The 26,555-nt window shown below is 44.3% G+C and overlaps 3 protein-coding genes and 1 long non-coding RNA gene across 6 annotated transcripts in view; 2 read left to right on the top strand and 2 right to left on the bottom strand.

Annotated features, from left to right (window-relative positions):
• Positions 1–3,243: 3,243 nt before the first annotated feature.
• On the bottom strand, positions 3,244–13,470 carry kpna5 (karyopherin alpha 5 (importin alpha 6)). Of its 3 annotated transcripts, none has more exons than XM_005947252.3 (14): positions 13,311–13,470; positions 10,411–10,544; positions 9,874–9,975; positions 9,692–9,791; positions 9,145–9,239; positions 8,638–8,769; positions 8,304–8,392; positions 8,135–8,234; positions 7,837–8,000; positions 6,615–6,693; positions 6,402–6,527; positions 6,187–6,314; positions 5,587–5,765; positions 3,244–4,949 (listed from the first exon to the last, which is right to left on the bottom strand). In XM_005947252.3, exons 2-14 carry the CDS (start codon positions 10,537–10,539, stop codon positions 4,762–4,764), a joined length of 1,611 nt encoding a protein of 536 aa, XP_005947314.1. In that variant the 5' UTR covers positions 10,540–10,544; positions 13,311–13,470; the 3' UTR covers positions 3,244–4,761. The 3 variants fall into 3 exon arrangements, with proteins under 3 accessions (XP_005947314.1, XP_005947315.1, XP_042069934.1); XM_005947253.3 differs by having other exon boundaries at positions 13,358–13,469; XM_042214000.1 differs by lacking the exon at positions 13,311–13,470 and adding an exon at positions 13,132–13,304.
• On the top strand, positions 12,641–20,656 carry LOC121812292. Its single transcript, XR_006052976.1, has 3 exons — positions 12,641–12,831; positions 15,023–15,180; positions 20,144–20,656. It is a non-coding gene; the product is annotated as an uncharacterized LOC121812292 (long non-coding RNA).
• rwdd1 (RWD domain containing 1) lies at positions 17,014–23,038 on the bottom strand (the record flags this gene model as incomplete). Its single annotated transcript, XM_005947254.3, is given in 7 exon segments — positions 17,014–17,555; positions 19,271–19,333; positions 19,418–19,550; positions 19,641–19,784; positions 20,912–21,042; positions 21,709–21,774; positions 22,624–23,038. Coding segments are annotated over 7 exon segments (723 nt in total). The 3' UTR covers positions 17,014–17,442.
• A 1,055-nt stretch (positions 23,039–24,093) lies between these two features.
• Positions 24,094–26,555, top strand: part of rrp15 (ribosomal RNA processing 15 homolog) — a 5,591-nt gene continuing 3,129 nt past the window's right edge. Inside the window, exon 1 of the mRNA XM_005947251.1 lies at positions 24,094–24,198. Within this exon, the coding sequence (XP_005947313.1) occupies positions 24,165–24,198 (34 nt within the window). The 5' untranslated portion in view covers positions 24,094–24,164. The remainder of the gene's footprint in view (positions 24,199–26,555) is intronic.

Raw genomic sequence — 26,555 nt, 5'->3', positions numbered from 1 at the left:
GAGAACCGTGCCCTGTGGTGCCCCCGTGCTGCAGATTACCACCTCGGACACACAGTCATGGAGCCTCACATACTGTGGTCTGTTGGTAAGGTAGTCGATGGTCCATGCAGTCAGCTGTTTGCCTACTCCGGCTCCCTCCAGCTTCCCTCTCAGTAGTGCGGGTTGGATGGTGTTGAAAGCACTGGAGAAGTCAAAAAACATGATCCTCACAGTGCTCCCCGCCTGCTCTAAGTGAGAGAGGGATCGGTGTACCAGGTAGATGACAGCGTCATCCACCCCAATTCCAGAACGGTAGGCGAACTGCAGGGGGTCCAACACTGAGCCCACCAGTGGCTGAAGGTGGTGCAGGATGAGCCTTTCCATGGTCTTCATCAGATGAGAAGTCAAGGCAACAGGCCTGAAGTGGTTGGGCTCCCTGGGGTGTGCGATTTGTGGCACCGGAACCACACAGGAAGTCTTCCACAGTTCAGGAACCCTCTCCAGGCTCAGGCTCAGGTTGAAGATGTACAGGGCCACCTGACAGAGCTGGTCTGCAGTCCCCGAGCAGTCTGGAGCAGATTCCATCCGGACCTGCTGCCTTCCTTGCCTTCGTCCTCTTGAGCTGATTTCTCACCTGATCAGCTGTGAAGTAGATGTGAGGCTGGGCTGGAGTGGGGGGTGGGGCTCGCTTTGTTGTGGATAGATGTGTGGATAGGGGTGAAGCAGAGTTGTGGTGAGAGGAGAGCTCAGGTGACAATGGCATTGCACCCGGGGGGCGGCAAATGGAGGGGGGTTAATGGAACCTGGGGCCTGGGAGGTGATCAGTGGGCCATTGTCAAATCTGTTAAAAAACAGATTCAAGTCGTTAGCCCACCCCCGGCCAGCAGACACTGTGGCTCCTCCATTGTCCTGGAAATGTCCAGAGATTCATGTTCATCTCCAGACTTCTCTGACGTTTTTCTGTTGGAGTTGGTTTTCCATCTTCCTCCTGAAGCACTCCTTGCCTTCTCGGATCTTGTATTTAAGATCCTTTTGGACTTTCTTAAGTTCCTCCTTGTCTCCCGACCAGAAAGCACTCTTCTTCTTGTTCAGCAGGGCCTTCAGTTCTGGGGTGACCCACGGTTTATTGTTTGAGAAACACTGTATCTTCTTGGTAGGCACAGTGTTCTCAACACAGAAATTAATGTAGTCCGTGATGCAGTGAGTGAGGGCGTCGATGTCCTCACCGTGAGGCTTGCAGAGTTCCTGCCAGTCTGTGCATTCAAAACAGTCTCTTAAGGCCTCAGTGCATTCCTCAGACCACACCCTTATCACCTTCTTCGTGGGGGGTTCCTCTTCACCATAGGTGTGTAGGTGGGGTGGAGAAGGACCAGGTTGTGGTCTGAGTGGCCAAGCGGGGGGAGGTGTGATGCACTGTAAGCCTGCTTTGTGTTGGCAAACAATAGATCCAGGGTTTTGCTGTCCCTTGTATGGCAGTCAACGTACTGGGAGAAGTTAGGGAGAGTGACAGATAGTGAGGCATGATTGAAGTCCCCAGAAATAATAATGAGGGACTGCGGATGTGCCATCTGTAGCTGAGAGACAGTGGAGTGAATGTAATCACAGGCTGCTGTAGCGTCGGCCGAGGGTGGGATGTAAACAGTCAGCACAATAACGTGTGAAAATTCCCTGGCCAGGTGGTATGGCCGGACGCTAACTGCCAACAGTTCAATGTCTTTGGTACAGCTCTGTTCCTTCACAGTGATGTGCCCTGGGTTACACCATCTCTCACTGACAGACATTGCTAGTCCCCCACCTCTCCTCTTACCACTCTCCATTGCATTCCGGTGCTCTAACCAGTTGAAAGCCATCCAGAGTTATGACAGAGTCCGGTGTGTGGTCCGTGAGCCATGTCTCAGTGAACAGGAGGAGGCTGCTCTGCTTGTACTCCCACTGCAGTCTGGTTAGCGCAGGGATGAATGGGATGAATTGCAGAATAGCAGATAGAGACGAAATACTGTTAATCTGACTGTCTGCAGGTTTACACGCAGTTACTGTCCCTTCATTTACAAAGGCAGAGGCGTCACGGTGGGATTATTTTACGTGTAGTTGTTTTTTCCTGTGTAATAATATTCAACATTGCATCAATACATTTTTCAAAAAATGCCTCTCTGTGCAAAATGGGTTTAAACACAAAATCGTGGCAGGATCAGCCTGATGTTATTTGTATCCAGCTGTAACTTTACTGTATAAAGAGCAAACATCTCCAACATGTCAGGAGCAGTTAGTCATTACAACAAGTGTTTGTGAACTAAAAGTCAAGAATGTGGGATCCTGTTTGTCCGTGATTTGAAGAGCCCAGCGCTGCTCCTGACGCAGGGGAAACCAGTCCTGCAGGGAGACCTACCTCAGCACCTGCGCAGGTGAAGCCAAAGGGAAGATTTGCTTCACCAGATTTTCTAGTCTTTGGCTCAGAATGAAGTTGGTTTGGAAACATTCAGCGACGCTTCATCTCCTGCTTTGCGTTTGTGTGGGCGCCCCGTCAGCAAACCTGTCCATGATGTTAGCAGTGTCCAAGTGTTTGTTTTTTTCCTTTTCATACCACACCCCCCCTGCAATGGCTCTGCACCTCCCTAGGGGGCGGGCCCCACACTTTGGGAACCTCTAGTAGGTGAAGTGAGGTCCCTGCCTCCACCTGATTATGTAATTTACCAGGAGATGCTTTTATATAAACTATAACTTCTATAATTGCAGTGTTTGTCTTTAGAGCTGGGAGCAGAATCGCTGATGATTTTTTACCAGCAATTATTACTGTAGGGTCTACCTTACACTATAACACGTCTTGAGGTGACTGTTGCTAAATAAAATTGAACTGGTTTTTATTTAGAAACAGGCAGAGCGTCCCCTCTTCTTGGCTTCATGTCTCTAATTATGTGGCACACAACCTCGCGCTAAATCACCCAAACACAGCACACATGCTGCCAGTGATTCAGTTCCTTACAAAACACTGAATAAGGTGCTGAAGCAGTGACGAAGCTTCTGACGTCATCGATCACGTGACTCTGTTCAGCCCCCGCCTCGGCCCAGTGTTTCTGAAGCTGTGTGACTCTGACTCGTGCCGGAGCTTCAGCTTCAAACGAGGCGGCACAGGTCGCAGCGAGGCTTTGAGACAATCTGACTCATCTGCATAGGGACACCTGCTGGTCGTCCTCCTCACAGACTAAACACCAAAGTCAAACAGGACGAGAACTTTCCTCCAGATACTCACAGCACACCACAGCTCACATCGTTTTTATCCAATGGATGCATTTAATTATTATTATTTTTTTTTTTTACATCATATAGCTGCAGCCTCACACATGATCAGTGACTACCACAGCCTCCACCAGCAGGTCTCCGTGTGTCAGGAACCACAGGCTGCATATTATAGTATCACACTGTTGTACATCGGCTGTTGACAATTAAACACATGAATCCACGAGCGACGAGAACACAGCAAATGAACTTCCAAGAGCAAAAAACCCAAAAACTACAAAAAAAAGAAGAAAAACAGAGAAACCAGAAATATTAGAAAACTATATGATTGAATGTGCTTGATGTAAATTCTGCATTACAAATAGTTTTACTCCACATAAATATAGACTGATTTTGCGTCCAGTTGATGTCACTGTACTCAAATCGACACGTATCAAAAGTGTTCAGGGGCGGAGCTCGAAGAAGGAAAGAAGCCTCCGCTTCCTCCTTAAGACCTCGACCACAACAAAACATGAAAAAATAAAGTGGAAATATTCAAAGTTCAAAATGAAACTGTCAAAACTGCATATCAAGCAGAAAAAATATTGCATATAACCTATTCCCACAGCCACTTAAATATCGTCTTTGCACTTACATGTATATATAATATACAAAACCCTCCAGGTCGCTCAGGAAATCCCATCACACCAGGCAGAAATAATTTAAGACTGATAACTGGCAAACCAGACAACTGAACAATCTCACGGGAAAGAGTTTTGCACACAGCATCGTGTCACAGACATTACCTGCCACGTCCTGATAACTTGCGGATCAACTGAAAGAACGTTTGAAATTAGCAGCAATGAAAAGCTAACACTGTCACAGACTAACTCAGGCCGCTGCTCGATGCAGGAAGCTGCTTTCAGTGAGAGGTGAAGGAAAAAAGCTCCGACTCTTCTGTTTCTAACGAGCTCAGCAGACACAGCAGCCCTCCGTTCTTCAAGTCCTTTAGAAGTAAAAGGTGGATGTGCCGCTGCTCCAGACGGCAGCGCTGGGACATACAGTAGTGTTGTTCTACAGGTGACCCTGATCTGAACATTTCGGATCCGGATTTCCTTTCAGATTTCCACATCAATGGAAAAATGAAGCAATGCTCGGTGTTCTTTTCTCTCCCTTTTCACTCTTCTTTCTGGAGACTGAAGAGGTAGTTTCACATTCACAAAGGGATATGGATGATGGCTTGGAGACATAAATATTAACATCATTTTGAATGATTAAAAAAACACCACTGAAAGCTTAACGTTGTGATTTTGCACTAAATTTGAAAACAAGGTTTCAAAACCTTTTGACTTGAGTCGGCTTTCGATGGCAGAGACATTTTATCAACGGTACGGAAACAGGTAAAGCTCAGCTCTCTATTTAGGACTCCAGAGGAGCCAAACGCTTGATCTCTATTTTCACAAATCTCAGGCATAGTACACGTGAAGATCCTGCACAGCAGAGAAGAGACGGGTCTGCTGCAGAGACGTTCCAAGTCCAACAAGACCGAACTAAGGAAGTGCAGTGGGATTAAAGCTGGAAACCCTCCATGGGTCCTTCCTGTTGCTGGAAGACAAACTGGCCTTGATTCTGATCCACCTGTGGAGCCAGGCTGGCATCCTCTTCCTCCACACCGAAGTAGTGTTCAATCAGGTCAAAGGCCTTCTGGTAGATCTCCTGGTTCTCGTGGCTCTGTAAAAACTCAATCTTGTCCAATCCTGAAAGAATGGAAGCAAACGCACAAATCTTCACACGACAGAAGTTTCAACACTGAGTGACAGAAAGCTCCTGTGAATATAGTTACAGCAGGCATTTCTAATCAAAGTGCTGCTGTTTCCATCCCTGTCTGTGCGCCAAAGTACGGCAGGGCCAGATACTGAACCCCGAGTTCCTCTCCTGCATCCAGCAGCGTGTGTGTGTGTGTGTGTGTGTGTGTGTGTGTGTGTGTGTGTGCGTGTGCGTGGCTGTGTGTGTTGTGTGTGTGTGTGTGTGTGTGCGTGCGTGTGTCGTGCGTGTGTGGTTGTGTGTGCGTGTGTGTGTGTGTGTGCGTGTGTGTCAAAAATACCAGCATGCCTATAAAGCTTGTGGTTCTTAAAATGTCCAAACTCTCCCCTCACGCACATACTTCCTAAACAAAGCTTTCACTTTTATTTGACACTTTTTTAAACTTAGACGTTCTTGCAAACACGCTCGGTTACAAAGAGGTGCCGAGAAAGAAGCAACCCCACCGAGGTGCAGTGAACACTCGGTGGGTGTGGAACCAAAGGCGACACAAAAGAACGTGGAAAGAACGTGTCCACTTTTCTGAGTGAATGAAAGCTCGTGAATGTTCTGTTGGTGGTTTGCGAGCATTACCGTAAGCTTCCTCAATCAGAGCGCAGTACGGATTGATGCCAGTTCCATTCTGTTTGGCTTCCTGTTCTCCCAGTCTGAGGATGTTCTCTAAACCGTTCAGTGACACCTGAACAATCTTAGAGTCCATCACTGTCAGCAGATCGCACATAGGTTTGATGGCATTCAGGGACACCAGATACCTGTCACGGAAAGCACAGACGTTAGTCCTCAGCAGCATTTCACTTTGTTTATAAAGCACGACTGATTTTTGGATTTCCACCAATTCCTGCTGTGCAAATGTGCAGAGAAGTCCCAGCACAGTGAAATCTGACAAACCAAATATATGAACATGTAAAATGAAACCAGCGCTGTGGATTTAACAGTCTGAATGAGTCACATTAACATCCATGTGGTGTTTGTAGGCAAGAGTGTGGTGCACCATCTGAAGCAGTGCTCAGCTAACATTGGTGGATTTTAATGACTCATCACATGGTGCAACTACTCGCACTGAACTGTGACTCAAGCTTGTATTTGTGGGAAACACGGCACCAGAACTACGTAAGGAGGAATCTTCACATCAAGTGTTTCTAAGACGAGGGCGGGTACGTCTGGTAAACACACTTTATCTGTGAGGGAGTGCCCCCAGAGGTGGCGTTGGTAATTGCCCACGCAGCCTCCTTTCTTGTGCGGAACTCGGCCTTCTGAAGGATCTCGATCAGTACTGGAAAGATGTTGGCGTCAATGACGTTCTGACAAAAACAGAAAAATGTGGTCAGCAGCAAAGAACAGCAGCTCTTCATCTCGCCACGACAAACGGAGACGCCGCAGCAGAATACCTGAATCTGAGCTCGGTTTCCTGCGGTGATGTTGGACACAGTCCAGCAGGCCTCCTTCTTGATGGATTCCTTAGGGCTGCTGAGAAGGTGGAGCAAACATGGCAGTGCTGAACAGTTCAAGATTACCTGAGACGAAAGCAGAGGAGCCAAAGATCTTAATGCTGTCAATGAGAAAAGGCCAAGCAGCACCGATGGAAGAAACAGAGGCTGTACCTGAGTCTGGATGTCATCTCCTGTCACGATGTTTCCCACTGCACGCAAGGCAGGAGAAACAACCTTGTAGTCGCCGTGCCTGGAAACAGGAGGCACACAGTGAGACGTGCAAAGCGTGGACGGGATCAGAAACGACAGATTCTTTGTGCAACAATGTTACGCCATCAAAAGAAAACAACGTTTGATGCTTCAAATCGTCCAGGGAACGAAATCAGAGGAAGCTGATTGTGTTCTACTGGACGCTGCGTCTCCCAAAGAAAACAGACGAACAGAGCAGACGCTCTCAGACAAGAAAATATCAGAAAAGAACCTGTGACTCTGGAAGTTTCATACCACCAATAAGAAACTCAAAGGACTGAAAGCTGGAGCTTAGACACTGTGCATGAATAGGCTCATTGCAAGGGAAACTAATACCGCCGACTGTTAATCCAACATTTCTGTTCAACACGCTGATCCCTTCTTTTTAAATCCAGCACCACCCAACAGCAGTTTTTATTCACCACAGCACTTCGTTTATTAATGTTTCAGTTTTCTTCTTTTGGCTGCCTTTAAGTGTCACCACCCCCGATCTGACCTGCTCTCAGTCCAAGCCGATACCCAGCATTCCACATGCCCCCTTCACTATACACAGGAATAATCCTCTCAGCTACACCAACCTGGATAAACTTGAAAACAGCGTCTTGGTCTCCGCGTCCACACTATTGTTTTCATCCCCACTGAAAACGCTCATGCTCGCGTGCTGATGATTCAGTCTGCGTCATTTTCGTCTGCCGCTTATTTACTTTGTGGCACTTAAGTGTGTTGATTGGGCAATACAGCATCAGCAATGAAAATGAACGAATGGGCTCGTGTCAGCACTTACAGGGCTGGTGTGGAGCGTCCCTTCAATTAACCCAACTGGGCAAATGGCCAGTGTTCCCCATGACTGACGGAAGAATCATTTCAGCTGTCTCCCAGAAAATTGTGAAGGACCATGTCCAGCCAGTTCGCACGCTGAAACTCAGCTACACTCATGACACTTAAATCCAATCCAACGTTACGTTTTGGCTCAACAGCCCTTCAATTCTGCAAAGAACAGGGGGCTGAAGCTGCTTCACAGCTACGTGGAACACTCAAAGCTTGTCACAGCACAATCAGCTCTTACTTTTAGGGAGCAATTTTCATTTATGTTCAACAAATGTGCAAAAAACAACAACAACCAAAGAGTATGTCAGTGTCGTACATGAGCAGCTCAACGAGCCTGCGGCAGACCCCGGAGTCGATGACCGTCTGGATCTTTTCATTGGGGCCGTCAGACAGGTAGGAGAGAGCCCAACACGCATCGGCCAGCACATCTGGATCACTGCTGAACAGCAGCCTGGACAAAACGTTGAGACAAGGAGACACCTGACAAAATAACACAGACAAGGGGACAATTTAATATTGGAACCACATGATCAGTACAGGAAATATGACTTTAAGGAGGAGGAAGGCGAATGAGCTCCAGTATTCAGTGACTCAACAACAATGACGGGGCTGACCTTTGCAAAATCTGGTGGTGGGTTTTTCCCTCTGCACAGGTTGGACAGAGCCCACACTGCATTTCGGGTTGTTGTGAGACGGTTGGATTTAGCGAGCAGCCTGCACAGAGCAGAGCCAGCTGTTAGTGCAGCTCTGACACACAAACGCAGACAGACGACGAACACTTACTGCTGTAAAGACGGGAGGATGCCACAGTTGAGTACGTAGTCTCTGCACTCAGCGTTGTCGCCCGCTATGTTCCCCAGTGCCCACACTGCCTGGAAAACAGCCAACATGCTTCAACTACGTTACAGCCCAACAGGCCGCCTTTGACACTAAAACTCGTCCTGTCAAACACTACCACAGCAGTTTACACACATTCAGGTTTGTGCCTCTCAAAAGTCCTGAAACTGTTAGAAAAACTCAACATCCACGATACAGATGGCAACGCACTGACTCAACTCACTCACTATAGATGAGCAGATTACCTGTAACTAAGCAGGTGTTATCATGTGACTCTCACCTGTTCCTGCACATCCTCGTACTCTGAGTTCAGCAGTTCAATGAAAATGGGAACAGCTCCTGTTTCAATCACAACCTTGGTGTGCAAGAAGGTCCCAGAGGCGATGTTGGTCAGTGCCCAGGCCGCTTCGAACTGTTACGAGCACACCGTGGACAATATGACAACAGTTTTACCCGATACAACTGGAGGTTCAATGCTCACAATAGCTGTGTAATGCCTACCAATCATTTCAACATTCTAGCTATTATTATTAAATACATATAAATATGACTCATAATAAAGCAACATGTAAATTGCTGCCCTGTGAAGCACCATGTCATCCACTCGCTTTGAGACTAATAACAAATTAGAAAAGGACAAAATGAAACAATAAATGAAATACGAGCAATAATCTGACTGTAGACGTCTGCTGAGGTGAACACATGACACAGGAACACATCTGTTATCTGATAGTGGGACATCCAGATGTCCTGATACTCTCAGGTGTACAGCGTTGGATTCTCTGACCTGCAGTGTGCAGTTTTCACTCCGCTGCAGAAAATCCACAAACCGAGTCACAACACCAGGAGTGGAAATCACTTCATCTATGGGGGGGCTGGGTTCTGTGCAAAAGAAACAAGTGAACACTTTGAGCACAAACCTGCTAAAGGGTTAAAGGCATTTCACAGACAGAGCAACAGGCTGTTTCACAAAACCAATTCAATTTGTGTTCTGCGGAAAAACACCTCAAAGAGCAAGATTTCTTTTTCAGGTCATTTTGTGTTTCTCTTGGTTTAATCTCTGTTGTGTAAGCCAGCACAGGTGTGGTGCAACATTGATAAAGTTGTGGGAAATGATTACTTTAGTATTTTGATACTGAGGCAGCACTGCGCCTGTAGAAACGAGGCGTTGCAGAAGCTGCACACAGAGCAGAGCCTGTTGTTGACAGCCAGGTGGAAGCAGAATAAAATAACTTGGCAGCTTCTCTGTTCAACTTTGGTCCAAACAGTTATTTCTCTGTTAGTAAACCGACTACAGAAACACGAATCTTCCATTAAACGTCACAGAGACACACCTTTGGAAAGCAATTTTCTGAATTTCTGTGTAGCAATTAGTTGATGGTCGGGGTCTTCAGAAAAGATCATCTGAATCATATCTGCTGTTATGACTCCATCCTGCACAAACGCATCAGAGAGTTCATGTTTAGTTCAGACTACAGCACAGCAAACCTACAGGAGAGAGGCAGCTTACACTTACAGCTGTGATGGGTACTGTGGAGCTGATGTCTGGATCTTGGATCGGACATTCCTGCATGGAGTCATCAGCTGAAGGTATGCAGACATTTCTTCTCTTGAACAGCTGCAGTCATACAGACACACATTAAATAAATGCACAGACGCACAAATGAAAGGCTGCAGGAGACGGCGGTGATCGGAGCAGAGATGCAGCCTGAATATTGTAAAGAAGTCCAGACTGAAAATGGAGACGGAGAAGAATCAGGACCAAAGTAAAGAGAGAAACACAAACCAGTCAAAAACAAAAGCTGAGCAAAATCAATGTTAACCAAACACACAGACACAGAGTGAGCAAGAAGCCACATGGACACAACTCTTTAATGGGAACTTGAGCCCCAGTTGCTGAGTGCAGTTAGCTGGTAGCAAAGGCAGGAGAGCAGAACTCACACCCTGATAGGAAAAACACAGCATGTGCTAACAGGACCATAACAGTCCCACACACGTGTTGAACTCTGTTAGCTTAATTCCATTTTATACACCAAACGTTAGCAAAGATCACCTGCTCCTCTCTTTTTTGTTTGCGTAGCTGAATTCCTTCCTCTTCTCTCCTTCGACGCATTTCCTGAGGATTCAGCGCTTTGTTCTTATAGCTCTTCATCCTGTAGTTGTCTTTCCCTGGACTCGCCATTGTGTCTGAGGATTTAAGCAGATTGATGCAGTCACCACCGTGCTGAAGCCTCGGTACATTTTACTTTACAACATACGAAATGACATCAACAAGCAGAGTGTGCGCGGGAGAAATAGACTGGGGAATGGTACATAAAACTTGTTGCAGCTTGAAGCTCCCAGTTAGCACACTGGCCTCCGTGGAAGAAGTTTGGAACCACCTGGACTCTTCTTAGAGGTGGCCGCCCTGCCAATCTGAGCAGTCACGGTACGAGGGCCTTAGTCAGGCAGGGGACAGAGACCTGATGGTCACGCTGACAGAGCTCCAGCAGAACCTTGCAAAGTACAACCATTTCTGCAGCACTACAAGAATTAGGCCTGCATGGCAAAGTCACCTGACAGAAGTGACTCTGTAAGACGTGAAAGTCACCTTGAGTGCCAAAAAAAGCACCTGAAGGACTTGAGAAAATTCTCTGGTCTGATCAAACAAAGACCGAACTTGAATGCCAAGTTTCAAACCAGGAACCACCTAAGCACAGAGTGGCTGTGGGACCATCTGTGGTTGTCCAGGCTGCTAGCAACACACCTAGAATACTTTCCCAGTGCACTACATTCTCTTATGTCCATTCAATCATTTCAGCAATCGGCCTTCACAAATCTGCTGACATTTGTGAGTCCTTATAGTAATGCAATGATTATTATTTCTATATACGGAGTCAATGATTGTTATTCTCTCTCCCAATACATTCAAAACTGCTTGAAGAAAAAAAAAAAACCGAGCTGGTAAAGCACAGTAGGAGTTGATGGCACTGACAGATTATGCTCTGGGGCCGTTTCACTAGTTCGTTAAACGGGCGATTCACCGCCTTGAAGGGACGAGCGAGTGAGTTTGTGTCTGTAAACCTTTAAAAGACTAAGCGTGTCTGCAATGAAGGAAAGCAAACATATTAGCATTCTCAAGTTTGCCCTGTGCTTTGATGCAACACTTTTGTGCTGCTGAAAACAAGACGTGATGGTGTAGATGGTAATATCAATAATCAGCGTCCAACCTAACAACCCTCGGGTAGGGGCGGGCGATATATCGAATATACTCGATGTATCCTGAGTTTTTCCATGTACATCGGTTAAATGGTTGCATCGTAAAAGCTGCCTGCATGTAATTCACTGTGAGGTTGTTTTCCTACCACAGGCTGCAAATGCATCATTTATTCACACCTGCCAGCTGGAAACATGTCTCCCGGCTGGAACGCGCCGAGCAGGCGTGTTTCTATGCTGCCGGACAGGGACAGCAGAAGTCTCAGATGAGCGAAGGAATGAGACTCGCTGTCGTTTGGATGTCGAACAAAATGCAGTATTTTTCAAAACATGCCATAAAACTATGCCACAAAAGGCAGCAGTACCACAAATTTATTCCACCAGCTCAAAAGTCAAAATGAAGCCTGTGGTAAGCTCCCCGCACACCAAAGAACACTTCAAACACACCAGCTGTGATCCCTGTGACTGCTCTCGGTCGGTGGCTTTTATAGTCACTATCTAGACCTTTGTTTCTGTGGGCTGGACATCATCATCTAAAGGTCGAAGGTCACTCTTTCAAGGATGAAATGTTCACATTTTGGACAGAGAACACAGATGATTGGAAAGAGGAGTGAAAGAGGCATCTGTGTCCACTGTGAACGGCCATCTTTGAACAGAGGGCGGGGCTTACGACACCAAGTGTCCGAAAACAAGCTTTTATTTTAATATGTTTAAATATTAACCCAATGCCACTTTCAATCTGAAAAAATGTTACGAAAGGCTCGACATGAATGCCGCCCTTTAGACTCAAGCCCCCGTTTGCTGCAGATATCGCTTCCGTCCGAGCTGTAGCTGAAGTTAACATTTCATCTGCATAATTCAGAGCCATGCATTCAACGAAGCATTTGAGTCAATTTTATAATCAAATTATTCGCATTAATCGTTGCAGTCCTACTTTCAACCCTTTATTATTTAACTTCAAAATTAGAGTGCACTATTGTTTTTTATTATTGTAGCCACAGAAAATAGTACAACAGAAGCAATTCAACAGCAATTAAAGAACAATAGTCCAAGTCTCCCACAGAATGTGCTAGAAACGGTACATCACTGCCACACAACGAACCACACCTCCAAAGTAAAGCGCTGTTTAGAACAACGGCTTCACCTTCGGAACCTCGTCTCCATCTAAATCGACACCAAGTTTGAATCGTTTCGGGAATATTCAGCAAGTCGGAGAAGACATGCAGCACCACCTGGAAAACTGTAGAGTATTTAAGGTCACAGCAATCTCCACCTCCAAGTGAGTTCTCCTACCCGAGATCTTAAGAGGACCTCGACAGATGATGAGCGCTAAGTTCACCTTCTTCTAAACTGAAGCGTTGCAAACAATGACAGCGATAGCCGCTCCTAAACTAGGATATTTCTTTATCAGGGAAGTGGACACGACCCGCTTTCCCGGTCAGGAAGGAGGTCATGCCTAACTGCTTAAATCCCTCCACTCCTGAGAGTATAGGCACACATTTAACAGACAACATGAACAGTGAATACCCACGTTATTCGCTTTCGTAACACGTCGTTTTACTAGCTTGCAGGAACTAACCTCACTCCGTGAAACAGAACAAAACGGATTTTGGCCAACTTATTCCTGGTTAGACCCTAAATTAGCTTCCCGGACAACTCGATAGCTAATGCTAACTTGTGGTCAACATATCTGCTGTAAATTAAATGCAGCGGTTTTACTAACTCTACCCTTATTACATAACCTTCCCCGATTCTTACCCAGTGAAGATCTGATGTAGCTGAAAACACGCACGGCTGTGAAATACCTGCAACTTCGACTACTCCCTCTGTTTCTTAATCCAAAATGGCGTCAAACTAAAACTTTCCCAGCAAACCCCGCGCGTCAACAACACCTCCGTTTCCGTCCACCGGTATAGTACGGGAAGCCGAAAGAGCCAAATCCGCCCCCTTTTCCCCATGGACCACCTAGAGCTCCACAAACATGAAGCCAAAACGTCTCTTTCGCCCCCTGGTGTCTGATGCGGTATAGGTCATAGATCAGCGGACGGGACGAGAGTTCTTCTCATTTTTCCCAAATATGCTTGTCTGCCATTATTAGTCATTCTCATCACGCTTATTTGTGTTCAGGGGTCTTCTTTCGCATTCGATTTGATTCTGATTGTATCCCTGTTGTTAATTAGATAGCAATGCTACACACCTGTGCTACTCTAATAGTCTCTATGTTTGAATGCTTCAGCACTCTCCCTTAGACAGAGATGACATGAGCTGCACACTCCACAGAGTACTGTTAAAGAATTACCTGGAAATTAAATGTTGTACTTGAGACAAGACTGAAGATGATATAAAACTGAAGATTTAAAGTTTTAGATCCATGAGCACTCTACAGCTCGTTAGATTTAAAAACACAGCAGCAGCAGGTTTCATACAAGTGTAATTTGTTCTTTTCATTTGATAACAGGATCAACATTTCAGATTAGAATTGTTATACTTTATTAATCCTCAATGATATGGTTACAGCTACGCCAAGACAATAAGAACAGCAACAGCCTGAACTAAACCGACCTTATCATGCGAATTTCTGGGCCATCTGATCTCAGGAATTCACATGATAAGGTGGGGCCAGGTTTCACAATGAGCTCACCCGAAACTCGGGACCCACACCCAGTTTCACACCTTGGCTCAGGCGATTAGAGGATCATCAGGGGTCCTTTTGTCCCTCTGTGGGGGGAAACTCCCACTAGGTTTATATCTGGGACTCTCCACCATTTGACCTTAGAACTGAAGAAGCTTCTCGGATGAGAGGTGAAACGTCTTCAAGTAACTTAAAGAAGTCCAGACGCTTCTCTTTGCAAGCTCCTTAGACTACGACGACCTGGATGACTGAGAACCTTCACAGACATAAATCAAATAATACATTATGTAATAAAGTTACAAAATAGAAGAAATAGCTCAAATATAAATACCCAGAATATTACCGAGATTAAATATATATGATGATATTATTATCATCAACATTCACCCTGGAAAAGCACTAATGAGAAGACCATCAGGACCGAGCTGCGTCTCCTGGATGCATCATCACAGCTGTCCTGTACCAGATCTCGGCGCAGGGATCAAGCAGGACTCGTAGTCTTTACCAGCACCTCCTTCAGTCCTGTAGAAAGCTATACAGTAACAATGTATATACATTACAATGTCATTACTCAGATATGACTGACTCTGAATTACTTTATGGTAAGTAACACACTATTGGCAAGACCCAGTGTGAAAGAATTCCTTGCTAAAGTTTTTATTTCATCATCAAGTGACGACCTTTGACCTTACATCAGGTTGTATTGAATGCTGTCAGAGAAAATCTCATGTCCTCTTTCTGCAGCTGACTACAGTGTTTAAAACAGAAGCCGTGCAGATCTGAGTCTATGTGACAGCATGGATGATCAATCATTTTGACTTTTTGTCTTTAACTTTAGTATAACCAGGACGATCACCTCACCTCGTCACCATCCGTCAGCTGATGATCCCACCATGGTTTCTCTGTAGTCTTTAATAGATGTCCACACCCAAAGAGCTGGGAAAAGCACTGCAGACACCCATCTGACTGAACTGAGAGGGACAGCTACATCAAATGGTAAACATTTTGAATATGTACGGAGAGAAGCAATGAGAAAAACTGAGAAACTGGTTACTCAGAACAGTCGTCTTCATCTTTCAGCTGCTCCTTTAAGGGGTTGCCATATTGGATCACCTGCCTCCATCTAACTCCATCATTAGCATCATCTTCCGTCACATATGCCCTCTGTATGTCCCATTACATTCAAAAACTCTTCTGAGGTCTTCCTCTTTTCCTTCCACCTGGTAGCTTCAACATCCTTTGTGTAATATGTCCACTTGTGGACTTTCCTTGTTGCCATCCTTCTGTCACCAATCACCAAAAAACACTCATCTCCATACAAACTGTATGCCAAAGTATCCTTGGGCAAGAGACTAAACCCCGTGCTGCTCCCAATGCATTCATTGTAGTGTGAATGTGTAAGTAAATGCTCTGAATGAGACCTTGAATAAAATACTTGGGGTCAAGTACACCAGAAATGTACTATATAGGAACCTTGTCATACACACAGTTCTTGTCTAAAGAGACAGTGCAACACCTTCAGTCTTCATCAACACTGTCAAAGGAAACATCACATATGGAGTGAAACCACGTAGCTGCTCAGTGATCACCTCTGTGTTTGATAACACTTAACCAAAGATTCCAAATTCTGATCCATCAGTCCATAAGACCTTCCAGTCTGCAGTAGTGCAGTGGTGGAGTTTATGGCCCAGCCAAGCCTCTTTGTCTTATTGTGATGTTGCTGCAGCTCGTCCTGTCAAACCTGCAGCAGGAAGTTTTCTCTTCACAGATGAAACTGAGACTTCTCACTACGACCACGATTAAGCTGCTTGTAGCTGTTGTCCTGTGAGCCGCCATCACACTGTAACTGATTCAGTCGTGTCTTTGGGTCTGCAGACCTCTTCCTGTCACAGTTTCTGAGCCTTTGGATGATGAAGGAAACTGGACTCACTTGACTTTCTTTGCAGTTTCTCTGTAGGACACACCTACATTTATGTTTATGGTCTGTCTCTCTTCCATTGTTAATCGTCTTGTTGTCACCATTTCTGTACCAACACACTACTTTCTGCAGTACAATAATGTTCAACTGATGCTCACGAGGGTCTGGTGCCACAGTGTGCCCAGCACACAGAGGGGCTGTACCTGCAGGAATTAGTATCACTAACCTGAGTCTCAATTGCTGCAGAGCAGCTTTAAATTGTTAACCCATGTTGTGTTCCCTGAAAAAGACCTTTTTGTATAATTCTGAAATGTACATTATTTTTCACTTTTGGGTATCTTTTATTTTAACCTGGCAGTTCACCACTTGTTTGTTCTATTTCAAGATATTTAGTGGAATTAAACTTGAATTGCAATAAATAACTGGAAAAATTGGGCTGTTCCAAACCTTTTGATCGGTAGTGAGATATATATAGATATCTCTCTCTCTCTATATATATATATATCTATAGATATAGATATATCTATAGATATCTATCTCTATATCATATATATCTATATCCATATCTCTATATCATATATATCTATATCTATATCATATATATCTATATCTATATCTCTATATTATATATCTCTATATTATATCTCTCTATATCTCTATATCATATATATCTATCTCTCTATATCATATATCTCTATATCATATATCTCTATATCATATATCTCTATATTATATATCTCTGCTAACCACTGCTACACATCTTAGACTCACTTCTAAATTAAATTATTTGAAGGAAAACTGATGTAAGAAACTGCTAAACATGCCCAACTTTCCCACAGTGTTACAGCCATCAAATTCAAATTTGGAGTTAGTCAGTCCAACTACTAAAATCTTACTTTGGTCACGTAAAGAACTGCTCACCTGATTTATTGTCACAGAATGTTTTTACTGCACATCGGAAAATATTCTAGTTTTTCTGGAAATGCGGTCACATGTAATAGAGTATAGTTATTTCAACCTCAGCAAAGCAAGACTTTTATTCTCTGGCCATACCTGACAGTTTAGTGCCTTCAACTGGACAGAAACTTGCTGATACTGGGATGAGCTTAAAGACAAAGCCCCAGAGGGAACACACATTTTTATCAGACTTAATCGAGGCAGTTGAAATAAACACCAACTGTTGAGTGTTTTTAAACAATTTCCTCTCCTTTCATTCGGAGTTTTGTAAAATAAAAAAAAGCAGACATGTCCTTAATGGCCAGAAGACGGCGTCCAGGACAAGAGCAGCATGTTCCTCTGATCATGCTTGAAGCCTTTGATTCCACCGTCCTGCTCTGCCTTTAGTCTTCATCACTACCCATCTCTATAGGGTCAAAATCTGGGTCATCTTCATCCAAATCCAAGTCCTCAATGTCCTGGAATAGTGACTCGTCCACTTCAACGTTGTTTCCAGCTGCGTAAGAAGAAAGCCACGGGGTTAGAAGAAACTTCACAGGAAAAAGATTATTCCTACTAAATGCTGTTCTCTGACTGGGAGTTGTTGACTGAGCCAACAGACCCAGATGATCTGTGACTCTGACACGGCAAATCAGATCTTAGAAAGTCACGTTTTTTTCTCTCTTTCACGTGTCTGCCTGCTGCCAATCCCGTTTCTCCCTAGCTACACAAACACAAACACAATTCCATCCATTTTCTGCCACTTATCCAGGTTCGGGTCACCGGGGTCTGAAGCCCAGACTTCCATCACCCTGGCTCTTCAGCTCATCTGGGCAGACAATGAGTTGTTCTCAAGCCAACCAAGACATATAATCTGTCCAGCAAGTCCTGGGTCTGTATGAGTGCACCCACCAAGTAGGACACGCCCAGAATACTTCACCCAGGAGGTGGGGGGGGGGGCCTCCTCGTCAGATGCCTGAACCACGTAAACTGACTCCTTTCGCTGTGGCTGGCGGCTCTACTCTCAGCTGAGCTCCTCAGTCTATCGCTAAAGGAGAGGAAGCTTACTTCTGCCACTTGTATCTGCAAATTTGTCGTCTTGGTCACTAGGCTGAGCTCATGAGCACAGGTGAGGGCAGGAAGGAAGACCGCAGTAAATCAACAACTTTGCTTTTAAGCTCTCCTCACCAAAACAAGATGATACGAAGTCCGTGGCTCAATCCTTCTGACGTTCTCACATTCCACTCTGCCCTCACTTGTAAACGAGACCCCGACCTACTCCTCCACCCGGGGTAGTAACTCGTCCCTGACACAGAGTTTGACTCCACCCTTTCAAGCTGAGAAGGTCTCGGAAACGGAGGTGCCGATTTTGAATCCAACTGCTTCACACTCAGCAGCAAACCGCTCCAGTGAAAGCTGGAGGTCACCACCTGATGAAGCCAACAGAACCACAACATTCGCAAAAAGCACAGCTGAAACCCTGATGCCACCAAAACAGAGACCCTCCACTACCTGCTACACCTGGATACCGTCCACAACAGAATCTGTGACAAAGGGCAGCATCCACCAGAAACTGCCGACCACATGGCCGTCGCTACACGTACCTAACGCCCTGTAACGACAGACGTGTTACCTCATACTCCCGAAGGATAAACCTGTCAGCTGACACCGCTGGGATCTACAGCAATGACATCGGAATGTCATTCGGACTGGAGAAACGTACTCGGATGGTAACAAAGAGATGTTGATCGGGAATTGCAGATACTGAGTACAGCTATAAGTATCTTTTAATCCCACGAGAAAATGGAAGCCGTAAAGAGGAACCTCGGAAAACTGCAACCACCAAATACCCGCAGAGAATAAGGCGAGCCCCGAGGGTCGGCTGAACGGGAAGAACGAGATCCGAGCAATCAACACTGCTGGGATAATAGGATGGCCAAAGGAAAAGGTGGAAGCCACTGAGACCGAGGCAAGAAAGCGAGGGTTTCACCCCAGACACGGCACACTGAGAGGAAGGAAGGAGGTCAGCGACTACTGAGTGTCGGAACCACCATCCCGAATGAAACAAGGATCCATCAGCCCATCACAAAGATGGCCACGACTGATCACGTGCCTACTGACTACCTGCAAACACAGACGTCCACACAAGTGCTATGTTTAGATTCCACTGTCCTATAAATGACTTTAGTCCTCACAACAAAAAGAAGCACAACACTCAGAAACAGTCCTTACCATCTTCAAGGAACTGAATGTCAGATGTGTCCAGGTTGTGGTCTCTCTCAAACAGCTGTTTACCTGGTGACAGATGCACAGTCTTCAGTCAGGACACGTACGTCATCATCTTTACAGTTTTTGGTGTCTTCGAGTAACACCGTGTACCTGTCAGTTTGGGTTTTCCTGCCTGCTCCTCCTCTTTCTGTCTTTTTCTCCTCAGTTCAGCCATTTCCAGCTCAAACTTGGCTTTCCATGCCAGGAAGTTTTCAATGGTTACCACTGTTCCCTGGAAAGCCACCTGTTGAAAGCAACTACTGTTATAATAAAATAAAACCTTGGCTGATTACGTGCAGAGAGTGAATGGGCATGAATCCCGTCTGGGTTCTACCTTCTCTGCTTCCTGGGCCTCTCTCTCTTTCCTCCGCTTTTCCTCTTCTTGCCTATTTTTCATCACATCAACAATTGTATTAAGTTTCTCTTGAACAGCTGTAACCAGGGTGAAGATCATCACCATGCCCAAGTTTTCTTCTGCCTGCACAGTGAACACAAACATACAAAGCCACATACAAAGCCACATTTCACCAACTGTCCAAGAACAGTTCGACACTTTTGGTTCAATTCTTCTTTTTTTTGCAATAAGGCGATGGAGAGACGTCTGATGTCACCTACATTTTGATTGTTATTATTGCCGTGTAGTTTAAGGAGCTTGGAAAGCAAGCTTCTGTAAGGTTCTTGGAGATGTTTCACCTGTGAAGCTTCTTCAGTTCACATAAAAAATACAAAATTGAAAGTAAATTTTCTCATTAAGCGCATCCTCCCGCTGCTGCGTTGTCACATGGATATCTATGTTTGGACACAGCTTCTCATTCAATGTTTTTTCTTTATTTCTAGCACTTTGGACATTGTAGGTACAACATGAAGACATCACATGGTGATGGAGTGCTGCACCGTGGCCTGGCCTCCACAGTCACCTGACCTACACCCAGTGGAGATGGTTTGGGATGAGATGGAGCGTAGAGTGAAGGCAAAGGGCCAACGAGTGCTCAGCATCTGTGGGAACTCCTTCAAGCCTGAAACAGTATTATGGTGTTTCACACTTTTTGTTTACTACATAATTCCACATGTGTTCAATCATAGTTTTGATGCCTTCAGTGAGAATCTACAATGTAAAAAACCATCACATGAGAAGGTGTGTCCAAGCTTCTGACTGCTCGTGTATGGCCAGTATAAAGCATCAATCTGATACTCTGAGTTACACTGATAAAAAGAACACATATCAATCCTTTTAAACGCTTTGGAAACATTTAAAGTTGTCTCCATCTCGCTACATGTCTGACATGCATCACTGCACAGTTCAATGAACATACACTGTTATTGTGTTATTAATATGCACCCATATTTCATTACAATGTTACTGTAGTCGTGCCCATGGACCAGCTGTACGAATGTCTGAAGCTTTAAGATTCGGCAGCATTTCTTCACAGATTCCTCTTAATGAGGTTTGAGCTTCATCTACATCACAAATGTAGACACGCAACAGTGAAGCTGTCATCCAAGGCACTGGGCTTCCATCCAAGCATCTGGAAAGATCTAGAAGCCACTAATTAGCCCTCAACCAGCACCAGACCCACGCCTGCTCAGATAAATCCACTGACAGACCTGCTGTTGTAATAGTGTGAGGATATCTTCTGCGTCACTCTCCTCCAAGTTCTCCTGGGAATAGATTTCCCACAGCGGGGGCTCGTCTGGGTACTTGTCTACATACGTAAACTTTAAAGTTGTTTCCACAGCTGCAAAAAGACAACAGACAGTTCATGTTCCACAACTTTACAAGTGCACAATGAAAAAGTTCTTTTTATTATTTAACTAAAGATAAAACTTTCATTTATTCTTTATTCACTACATGTAAAGTCAAACAGGTGGATATACGTGTACCCCCCCAGCTTAGTGCCAGCATAGTGGGGTTTTCACTAGTGGACGAGAGGATTGCTTTCATTCTGGTCAAGTAAAGGGTCTTGTTATTCGTGCTCATCAATCAACCATGCAGTTCCTGGAGGCCCTGAGTGGGGTGCGTTAAAGTGGCCTTTGCTGTGTTACTAAGACCCCACAAGAACAGTTCTGATAACATAACTGATCCTGCGACCATGCAGGGGAACATCCTTAGAAGCAAAGCAGTATCACTGGGACCAGTGTTCTTTCAACTGCTGTCAGACGGTAGTCACAGACGGGCTCAACGGTCATGGATTTCACACCAGAGGTTTTACAATACTGTCCTATCATCATGATCCACTTCAAATGCTAAGTTGCTTTTAAATATATGCTATAAATGTACACTTGCATATACACACATTCTATAATGGAAAGCAATGAGCAGTTCAGTTTGAAACACCTGACATAATAACAGCTGCAGTGCTAGCAACACACCGTTTTCCAACCACATTCATCAGTTTACTTACTTTCCCCGTTCTCCCCGGCATCAGACGTGACCGTGATGGTGAAGCTGGTTGGATCTTCTGAGAGCACTGCAAGTACACATTCATTAGTAACATCACTATTACCATGATTTCACAAGTGGCTGGGTAACTAAGGCATATTTCACGATTTTACCAACCTCTTCTCTTTATCAATATTCACATTTAGAAATAAAGATTTGGATACCAATAACAAAGACTTCAGGCAAGCTTTGCTTTTCCCAACAGCTACCGCGTGCTAATAGAAATAGTATTAGTATTTTAATATTTGACATTAATATGAGCATCCTTTCACAAACACAAGAACACCAGCAAGCTAATCCCAAAAAGTTGATGCTCCTCATTTGGACGTTTTCAGCAGGAGAAACGCTTCATGCAGGGGACGTCTTCAGTCTCAGCTGACTGCAGGTTTCCAACCTTACAAACAGAACATTTGTACAACGACTGAAACCAGCACAGCTGATTAACAACGGGCTGGGAGGTCAGTTCTGCAAATTCTCATGACCATTGATCAACAACCATTGGTGAGTGTCATTCACAGAGAGTGGGGGGATGGCTGCAATCACAGCATTGTAAGATGGACACAGGTGTACCCTTAGGTCCCCTCCTCGATTCAGAGATGGTCTTTCCCTTTTCACGTGAAAGGTTTCAGTCGTTGTACAAATGTTCTGTTTGTAAGGTTGGAAACCTGCAGTCAGCTGAGACTGAAGACGTCCCCTGGATGAAACGTTTCTCCCGCTGAAAACGTCCAGATGAACAGAATCAACCTTCTGGGATTTCCTTACGTGGATCACTGAGCATGCATCAAGACCAGCAAGCTAAGTAACGTGTACTTGCTAGCTATGAGCTAGCTACTACTTTCGTGCTACAATCCTACTTAACGTTATGTGCCATTCAGACCTGTAAAGGAGTCTGGGTAGATGGACTCTATGGCTTCGAGTTCATTCCGCTGCTCTTCGGCGTAGTCTGTCATGTTTGTGAAGCTGCAGGTTATCTGGAAGTTCGTAAAATCATCACCAATGCGTTCGCTGTGTGCTGCGTACTCAGCTGAAACAGTCGATCGCCGATCTCGACGATCCGCCTCTTCTTCTTCTTCTTTTCGGGTTTAGCGGGGGTCGCAAACCAGCTTTGAACGTACATTACCGCCACCTCCTGGACTTGTGTGGATCACACGCTCCACACAAGAAAAAGAGAAAAACTTGCGTCCGTGTGATTTTTCTTTATGAGATATAGCCCTATAAGCTATATAAGAACCAGTCAAATTACCAAATCTTATTTCGCACTTTTGTTGGTATTTATTTATTTATTTATTTATTTATTTATTTATTTATTTATTTATTTATTTATTTATTTATTTAGTTTCTCCTCTTGTAAAGGTGTGAATGCCAAGATTAGGTCTCTTTTTCAAGAGTCACTTGTCTCCATTCCTCCTGCCATTTCTTTCTGGTCTATTTTTTTTAGGACATTGACTGGAAGAAAGTTTGGTGTTTGCCAAAAAAATCCTCCTTACTAAGTGAAGGAAATTTCATTTAAGCTAATTCATAGATTCTACCCTGTTAAATGCTTCCCTCAGAAATGTAAGAGGGATGTAGACACTCTTTGCTCCTTCTGTAAGATCGCCCCAGAGTCCTGCTCACATCTATTCTGGTCTTGTACCTCTACGTAGATTTTGTGGTTTCATCTCTAAGAACATCTTATCAAATTTTGTGCTTTTTTACCAAAATGTGTTATTTGGTTACACTGACTTAGTAGGAAAGACTCGAATGCTTTTTACCTCATTAATCTGATTTTACTCCTCGCCAAATAACATAAAAGTTCTCAAGCAATGAACCTCACTTTCTCACTTTTAGGAAAGAAATTGAACTCTGTGAATACAACTTGCTCCTCTCACAACAAAAAAGCTTTTAAAACCGTAAATATCTGTAATGTAATAATGTAATAATTGTGCGTTTAATGTCCCCGTTTAATGATTCAATGTCACGTATCTCTCGCTTGTTTTTCTTTTATTTTTTATTCCTGTTTCTTATTTTCCCCTTTTAATTTTGATCTGCATCTTACCTGTTTAATTTGGCGCACTCTTCCATTGTATCATCATTTTGCAGTACATTGTCTCCTCCGTGTTTTATATTTGTTGTTACTGTTCCTCTTGAAATAAAGACGGAGAGAAAAAAGTCTGAACTGGGACACAGCCCGAGCTACATTTTCTACCGGGTTAACTTTGGCGCAGCACGGAACCCGCTTTAACCTCTAATGGCCCGAATGAGCCATTTCATTACTATTGCAGACAGAACAAACGTCGCTGTGTTTATTTCTCTGGGTTTTATTGGCGAGTACACGAAGAAGCTTTTTCCTCATACGTGTAGAACAAATCGGAATTCCTGGACGGAACCTTTGACGGGCGGTTAGTTGTACTCTACGGAAACGACGTAGTGTAACACACAATGTCTCTGGTGGAAGCACACGCGTTGGACTCCGGTGAGTTTTGTAATACACGTTTTTATTATTGCTGCTAATTGTAGCCGCACGGCCTCGAAGATTCTTACAACAACAGCACTAAAGGCGGTCCCTGCTGCTATTGTTAACACAGCAGCAGAGACCGAGACATGAGTGGTCTGCTCTGGCTACAGGATGGATTTAAAGTCCGTCTGTTCACTTGGTAGAAAATGAGCGAAACTTTTCTCCTGTAACCTGCTCTTTGAATGCGAGCGTTTACATCGTACCCAAGTATCGTACTAAGTGTAAATAGTGTAACAAATCACGCGTGAATCGCACACGAACACCACATTTGCGTCGGTATTCAGACAACAACGATCATCTGTAACAGGGGCGTCGCTAGCATCACTGAGGACTTGGCCCAGCACTGAAATCTTTTGGGTTCCTGCTTGAGAAGAACATTAATTTGAGTCCTTCTTGTTTGTTGCAGTTTTATTTGACAGTACGGAGTTTTTACCAGCCTCGGAGCTTTTTTTGCACCACGATTGCTGCGTTTGAACTGTATGCCCTCTTTCTGATGCTCACCTCTCCTTCGTCTTTCCTGCTGTTGTGGTTTCCTTCATTTTGCATCTCTTCTCCTTTGCTCGCTCCTCCTGTTCTCTTTCCTGACCTGGTTATAAAAAGAATGCAGTCAGCATGTGCCGATCAAACGCCACCACCATCTAGTTTGATGGGATTATTAAGGCATCAACTTATTTTATACACACTGACTCAACCTCAAATATCAGACTGCAGAAAAGCAAAATGACTCATGCAATCTGCCAAGACACAAGAGCTAAACAGCAAACAAAGTCAGTGGTGAATGTGAGCTATAGGCCAACATTTAGTTCAGCTGCAGAGGTAGACTCCACACAGTGACGTCTGTCTTCAGTCACAGCACTTCCTCTTTTGTCATTTTATGTTTTCTTCTTCATTTTGCAGGATTTCATTTTTCACTCTGTTAAAATCTACATCTGATTTATTTCAAGCTTTTCTGTGAAGTATCTTCAAATGTCCAATAGCTTTCTTTGATCCTCGGTAAACATGCAACATAAAAAGATCGTAGCGGTCACTCTGCTGTGTGACGGCACAAATGTGCATATTTGTGAGGAGCACAGGAGTCAAACGTGCACGAGTAAACAGAGAAATTACACCAAATGAACTCAAGTCAAGGCTTAATTTTTCAGTTCATGAAATTTAAAACATCCCCTGCGTTTCCATGGTTACTCACTGTCAGGTGTAAACCATCCCTGCAGGATGACATCACCCTGAGCTGCTGTGGGATTTCACAGCGTCTCAGAGTTCCTCCTGATGTTCTTATAAACGCTGTTGTAACGCTTATGCTGGAGTCCCACGCATCGTTAAACCCCGTTGGTCAGACCAATCAGGTGCTCGTACGAGGTTGGACCTATTGAGGGATGCTCAGCTGTAATTGGTTCACACAGATATGTGACTGTTTCAGGTGTGACTTTAATAAACAATTCTTTAAAGATCCAGAGCTAATCACAAACCATCTGTGGCTCGAGCCCCGACACACCTGTGGAGCACAGCAACAGCTTCCAGCAGCTGAAAGGTCATTATTTGTTTATTATTGTTTATCCAACTTGAATTTTCCAAGTGATGCAGTAGTTGGACTTTTGCCTTTTAAAGTGAACTCATGGTTTGTAGAGTGTTACCTGTGCTGCTGCTCTAAGCTGTCTCAGTAGTTGTGGATTAGTCATGTTAATTATTGTGCTTTTCATGAAGTGTTTGTAGTTTGATCGTTACAGACTCTTAGAATAATAATACTGTTCATCAAACCATGAACCTCGCTGTGCTTCTCTCTTGAACTATGCTGGCTGCTCTCATGTAGACTCTGGTTGTTAGTCACTGAATGTTCTATCAGTTGTTCCATTAATTAATCGAGAAATCAGGTAAGAAATACTTTTGTGTTACTATGATCAATAATATATATTCCAAAGGGGGGGAAAGTGCAGCTCTTCAAAATGAACTGTTTAAAACATCTGTCCAAAAAACAAAAACCCCAAACCCTGAGCCTGCAGTGATATAATGACATTATTTAAAGAAAATATTCATTAATGGGAAAATAAAATCATCTCAAATACAGTAATGTTAAATAAAATAAAGTTTATCCTTCTGAGAACTGAGGAAAAATAAAGAGGGCTCAAAGTCCAGGATGTCCTCGATGTCGTCCATCAGGACTTGTTAGGATCGCTCGAATGAGCCAAAAGATACAGACCACAAATCAGACGTCCGTTACAGAGGACGTAAGTGAACAGGAGGACGTAAGTGAACAGGAGGACGTAAGTGAACAGGAGGACGTAAGTGAACAGGAGGACGTAAGTGAACAGGAGGACGTA

Source organism: Haplochromis burtoni, unplaced genomic scaffold (genome assembly GCF_018398535.1).
Source record: "Haplochromis burtoni strain Fernald_Lab_line unplaced genomic scaffold, NCSU_Asbu1 Contig_510, whole genome shotgun sequence".
Classification (NCBI taxonomy): domain Eukaryota; kingdom Metazoa; phylum Chordata; class Actinopteri; order Cichliformes; family Cichlidae; genus Haplochromis; species Haplochromis burtoni.
This window is presented reverse-complemented; position numbering and strand designations above follow the sequence as displayed.